At 36.6% G+C, this 6,579-nt stretch overlaps 1 protein-coding gene across 1 annotated transcript; it reads left to right on the top strand.

Annotated features, from left to right (window-relative positions):
• The first annotated feature begins 922 nt into the window (after positions 1-922).
• On the top strand, positions 923-6,024 carry smtla (somatolactin alpha). The gene is given in 7 exon segments (XM_008425962.2): positions 923-955; positions 1,099-1,228; positions 1,230-1,289; positions 2,635-2,678; positions 2,681-2,748; positions 3,879-4,058; positions 5,240-6,024. Coding segments are annotated over 7 exon segments (690 nt in total). The 5' UTR covers positions 923-942; the 3' UTR covers positions 5,435-6,024.
• Positions 6,025-6,579: the final 555 nt, after the last annotated feature.

Genomic DNA, 6,579 nt, shown 5'->3' on the forward strand with positions numbered 1-6,579 from the left:
ATATAATATATAGTTTTTTTCTATGACTAAGTTTCAGGTTCAGTTTATTTGAGCAAAATCATACATTTATTTATTTATTTATTTATTTATTTACTTACTTATTTATGTATTTTTTTGTTAACAGAATTTTGATTCATGCGGTGGTTGAAAAATAAATATACCTTTGGCCATTTACTTAAACCAAATATTGGTGGCAGTTCATATAAGCACCGGATTTTTTTTGACTCCCGTTTTCGGTTCCAACTCAGTCTCCATTATACTTTCATGTAATTATTATCATGATATGGGTATCGAATAAAAGGACATTTCCAGTTCAGTCAAATGTTGCAGGCAATGGAAGAAACCCTAAAATGAAGCACATGCTTCATCTCTGTATGACTACCTAGACTGGCGCTGTTTGAAAAGACATCGGTTAGTATTCTTTGCTTTCTCCGGCGACTGTTGAACAAAGTTATTACAACTGGGAAACCACAGTTTCTTTCACACAACCATGAGTTTTCCAGGACAGCAGTTGAATGTCTGAATGGAACCAAAGGGCAAAAAAGTTTCTTCTTTACAGCAGCCATTTTGACATGCATGTTTACCTTAGTGAAAATAAATTTAATTTTGAGCTTTTACTTACTAGATTAATGTAAAGTAACACAGAGATGCTGAATGTTATTTGTTTATTTATTCATTTTATGTAGCGACAGACATAGTATGTTTTCAGATGTGGTGTGATCAGAAAGGAAAACTTTAACTTAAATATATTTTGGCCACACAAACAGCTATGGTCCTATCCTTGTAATTATGCATTAGATAAGAACTACGCTAGTGTGTGAAGAGCAGTATCTTTTTACAAGAACCTACGCAAGACCTTTTTCCTTTATTCATGGGCTGCTTAGGCTTTATAAAGTTGCCAGCACAAAGATGCAGCAATGAAACCTGAAGAACACAGAGAAGATGCAGAAGACAGGTAATGTATCAAAATAAGTTCTGAGATTTTAATAACATGAATTTATGAGCAGTGGCAACAATTAAAAGACACCCGGGTGTCCATATTTGCACAATAACATTTGTTTTTGAACAAACTTTTTGCATATATGACTACAACTTCAGTCATTCAGTGGGGTTTATGGGCCCTATTACTGTGGCCCCAGCATCTTGCTGGAAGCACCCCGCTAGACTGTAGAGACGATCTGGGCAACCTGAGCCGCTGCACCTCCATCTCCCAGGAGAAGCTTCTGGACCGAGTCATTCATCATGCTGAGCTCATCTACCGAGTCTCAGAAGAACTGTCCTCTTTGTTTGTGAGTCAATACTGACATTATCATAAAATAAGTCGTTGCACATGTTTGCACGTTTTAAAAGATAAGACCAGTTTCTTTGATGAGTCGTCTCATTGTGTTTAGATACTCTTCAAAACACCCATGGCAAGTCAAAGGATAACTTTAAGTCTAGCTGAAAAAAGACGATTGCTCAAACACAGTATTATCTTATTGAGAAAAAAAAACATTGTCTAGAAAACTGTCCAAAAGCAAATGGGTCTACAAACACTGTTTTTCCGTGTTAGCATGTGAATTGATAGTTGTATATGTCTATAGAACTATTGATCACACTGCAGTGGCAACAATGATAACATTTTGGGCTAACTTGTTTTGATAAAATATTAATCTGATGAAAACATTTGACATTGTCGCGTCTATATTTGCATATCCACTGATAGAGTCTGATAGCGTTGCTTTGCCTAGTCATCAGGTAACACTACTTCATTGTGGAGATGGGTGTTGTCATGATGAATCCTGATTTGCCGCTCATAAATGTCATCATGTGATATCCTCTCCCTCCCTGTGCAGTCATCATTACTTCTGTGTTGTTAGCTTTAAAGATTTAATCATCAAACCACATGGAAGTTAATGTAATTTTGGTGAAAAATTTTCTACCACGTTCTATGATAAATATGACACATCTCTTTGCTAAAGAGATAAGGTCCAGCCTTTAAACTGAACCATCACTTCCCAAAATATAGAAATTACATTTTTGTAGAACTTTTTCAAACATTATGCCAGACCAGAAGCATGTGGCTCTCTCTGTTAGATGCACACTGCTATTTGCTTTTGATTTTGACGTGATCATCGCCTCACTTCGGGGGCTTCAAAGTAATCTTCCACCTCCCGTCTGAGGCGAAGATGTTTTATTGAAGAAGCAAGCCCACAGCGGAGTCATGTGAATGTGATAATGATATACGGCAACACTGAAAGCTCAGGTTTTTGCACCTTGTTGAATCCCCTTCAGTTTGTGACTAGAGAATCAGAATGGCCCTTTGAAATGACACGACACACGGGTTGTTACAAGCAATGTACTGCGTGGAGTCTGCAGATGAGCCCATGCCGGAGGACAAAATGCGGATCCGCTGTGTCTCCAGTGGTAAAGCGAGATAAAACTTTTGTCACTGTTTTAGTAGTGTGTCTTTTATTTATTTCAGATCCGATAGGAAAGTCTGTGAAATTGTTGTTCTTTTTTATCGTACGCAGCCGTGTTCAGTAGAAGAAGTTAATAAAGCTGATGAAATCAAGTCACTGGAATACTGCAAACTGATGTTCAGTGCTTAACTAATCTAAACATTTCTTCTTGTTGGTCGTCATTGCTTTGTAGGAGGAGTTGTTCATCCCATTTCCTTTTCGGCTGCAGAGTAATCAGGCTGCCTATTCATGCATCACCAAAGCCCTGCCCATCCCCAGTTCCAAAAGTGAAGTCCAGCAAATATCTGTAAGCATATAGTTATTACTTACCAAAGGTTATTGTGTCCTTTGTGAAATTCTTGATCTGTCAAGAATAAGAGTTTTCTGTATGTGTAAGGTACAGCATAATTGAGAGGTGCATAAAAGCAGTTTCTCCATAGGTAGACTTACAGACTGTACAAGTCATCTGAAGATTTGAGGAGAATTATTGGTTCTTTGTGATCCATTTACAGCTCACTGTGCTGCTGTATTTGAGTTTGCATCAACTCCTACCATTCACACAGTTATGAGGCCTAAAATAGCAGCTGATGTTGTAATGTGTAAAAGTCAATTCTTAGTGTAAGAAAAATGTGGGTAAAATTTAGGATTTGCCGCCTGAAGTAAGCCGTGGTCCACTGTGAAATAATAATATATAATGCATACAGGCCTTGAGAAGCTGGTACTTCAGTATGCTGTCTTCAATCCAACAGAGCATGGCCTTTTAGAAAAAAAAGAAAAAGGTCGGCTTAGTCAGTAGGGTGGAAACAAAACTGAACCAAAACTGAGTCAACAAAAGGTCTGTAAACGGTGATTTGACTGATCTACAAATGTCATTTTCCAGCTTATACTGTTATGTTTACGTCAGAATATCTTAAGCAACATTTATTGATTAAATTAGTGGTCCTCAAGGGCCAGTGTCCTGCAACGTTTTAGCATTGTCCCACATCCAACACAACTAATGGCTGAATTACCTCCTCAGTACATTCTACAGAAAGAAATATAATCACAAATTTGTTACAATTTCATATTATTTTGTTTTCTAAAGGCATATTTCTAGTGATTGTAATTTCTGTTTATGCCAGTTATTAATAAATGTGTACAATTATGATGGTCAGGTTTATTTCTTGTTTTATCATTTACCTACATTTGATGTTGTGATTGTTTTGAAGCACTTTGGTCAGCTGACGTTGTTGTAAATGTGCTCTATATATGAACTGTAACTCATACCTATTAAAACAAAAAAAAAATGTCATGCTATAGAGCAGGAAAGAGGAAAAATTACCAGCAGTCAACAAAATCTGTTTTGTGTCATATGTACTATTCTTAATATTTACATAATGGCCATGCACAAGTTTATGGTCCTTATTTGGTGTTTATCTTATTTATTTGCTTTTGCAGGACAAATGGCTGCTTCATTCCGTGCTGATCCTCGTCCAGTCTTGGATTGAGCCCTTGGTCTACCTACAGATGACTATGGAACGTTACGATCACGCCCCTGACATGCTGCTCAACAAGACGAAGTGGGTGTCTGAGAAACTTAGTAGCCTTGAGCAAGGAGTTGTGGTTCTCATTAAAAAGGTGGGCTATTTTTTTTTTTACATTTTATGTTATTCTATGCTAAACAACTCAGATAGTGAAATAAGGATGTTTACAGAGCCTTGCACAAGAATTTATATCCCTTGAATTTTTTTTTTACATTTTGGTGCATTACAACAATTTTCTTATACATTTTAGTGGGGTTTTATGTGATAGAGTGACAGAAAGTCAGGCAACATGAAAGAAAGTTTTTGCCAAGTAAAACTGTAAAAATCTGAACTGTGTGGTAAAGATTTTTAAAACCGTATTTACTCTGATACCCAAAATTTAAGTCTTATGTCACCAAATACCTTCAGATGTTCAACTGAAAATGAAACTATTCAGTAAAACATTAGTCAGGAAACGCCATCAATGAAATCAAAGAACACACAACAAACTGTTCAGACAAAGTTATGGGGAAAAAAAATCAAGTTGCTGTAATAATAGAAAAGTATCCTACGCTTTGAAAATTACACAAAGAACTGACCAGTGCATATAACTGAAAAAGCCACACTAACTCACAGGAAGGGAATAATTGTTCAAAGACAAACATGCCAAGCGCAAAACAAGATGTGTAGTGGATAAGAACCAGAGAACACCACTCTGATCACATAATTTCCATTGTGGAAGGTTGTGGTGACAGGAATTATCTTTGCTAAGATGACCAGAGTTGATGGGCAACCTTCAGGGAAACCATGGAAGAAAAGCTGAAGAAGCTGCAAAAAAGATTCACCTTCCAACACCAAAATAACCCAAAAATATTTAGTCAATGCAACAATAAAATAATTTAATACAAAAATATTTATGTGTTAGAACTAAGAATCTTGAAAATGTTTTTTCATGTGCTTTCTGTTTAATCTGAGCAGAGAGCTTATTATGCATAATAATGGACAAATGTTACAGACATAACTCCACGTTCCAGACAATTAAAATATATATTTTTTAAATTATTGATTCAGAGGGGTTGAATTCAATCTAAAACACTTTCAGGAACAATTCATGTATTCTTTTCCACTTCACAATTATGCACAACTTCATGTTGGTCAATCACATAAACTCTACCACGCAGAACTTTTAATTGTAATATTTGTTCAATGTGTATAAATACCTCTGAAATTGCTCCACATTTGATGTCTTGTGTAATTTTCCTGCATGTTTTTGACATGTTTTCTAACATGCCTCAGATGCTGGATGAGGACACACTGGCCACAGGTTACAGTGAACAAGGTGTAGTCCAGAACGACGTGCAGCCGGAGGTGCTGGAATCTGTTCTGAGGGACTATACCCAGCTCAGTTGCTTCAAGAAAGATGCCCATAAGATGGAGACTTTCCTCAAGCTTCTCAAGTGTCGTCAAACTGACAAATACAACTGTGCATAAAACATGAAGTGGAGCTTTTAAATAATGCAGTATTCAGCTTTAAATGAATTTCTTAGGTTGTTAGTGTGCACTTAAAGATATGGCCATGCCTTGGGCGCTTTAGCCTCGCTTGTAATGCAGCACATTTCTTATTGATTGTTTTGGAACACCTTCACACGAAAATAAGTAGGTGTAATGCTGTGCCCTTTCGTAGCCATGTGTTGCATTTTTTGATTTCTTTCACCATCTCAGTTGTTATTTTAACCTGGCAAAGGCAAAAGAAGACTAACTCCCAAAAGACCATTTGTGTGTCGAGCTGTCAAAAAAATCTGCATATCCCGCTATTGATTTCCATTTCCTTTGTTCTTAACTAGAGTTGGTATTCCTTGCCGGCTCTTGCAGTGTTTTGATTATACCCGTGGCCCCTGGAGTATTCAGTGTGCCTCCCTTGTTTAATGGAGTGGGTTTCACTTCTGCATAAGAAAATGTACCCATTTTGCTGAAGAAGAGAGTTACGAAGAGCATTCTCTCTTTCTCTCTCTCTGTCTCTCTCTCAAAAATATAATCATGAAAATAAATGGCTATAAATTAACTAACCAGTATAGCTAAAAGAAAGCTATGATACTCTTCTACAACTAAATGTGACTGATGTCATCAAATATGTAAAAGACAAGTGCGAAGACATTCTGTTGCATTTAAATGTTCAGGGAATCAACCATTTCAGTTTCTGCTGTCATTGATCATATATTTAATGTGGAATACAAACAATAATTTTCTGATGTGTGAATAGATTTTGTGCTGTGTGCATTTAAATTGTCAGCTGCTGTTGGTGTTTGAAGCAAATAAAGCAATAAAGCAAGAAATAAAAAAAGGTGTTATTTTGCCTTTGGTTTCAAAGCAAATGAGTGAGTAAGAAGGGCAATTTTATACACTAAAACTTAATGATGAAAACAGAAATTGTATTAGTTATTGTCACCAGAGAATAGTGAGGGTAATTATCATTACTCTGTATTTTTCATGTGTTTTTGTCATAAAAGTAAAGACATTCGATCAGCTGGTGCCACAGTAAGCATGCACAGTTGGCATGATGTTGGGCACGGACAGGCAAACAGATGAGGCCAGACAGGAGTCTCAATGGACTAGAATGTTTTTCAGATGATTCAGAG

Source organism: Poecilia reticulata, linkage group LG13 (genome assembly GCF_000633615.1).
Source record: "Poecilia reticulata strain Guanapo linkage group LG13, Guppy_female_1.0+MT, whole genome shotgun sequence".
In the NCBI taxonomy this organism is placed as follows: Eukaryota; Metazoa; Chordata; class Actinopteri; order Cyprinodontiformes; family Poeciliidae; genus Poecilia; species Poecilia reticulata.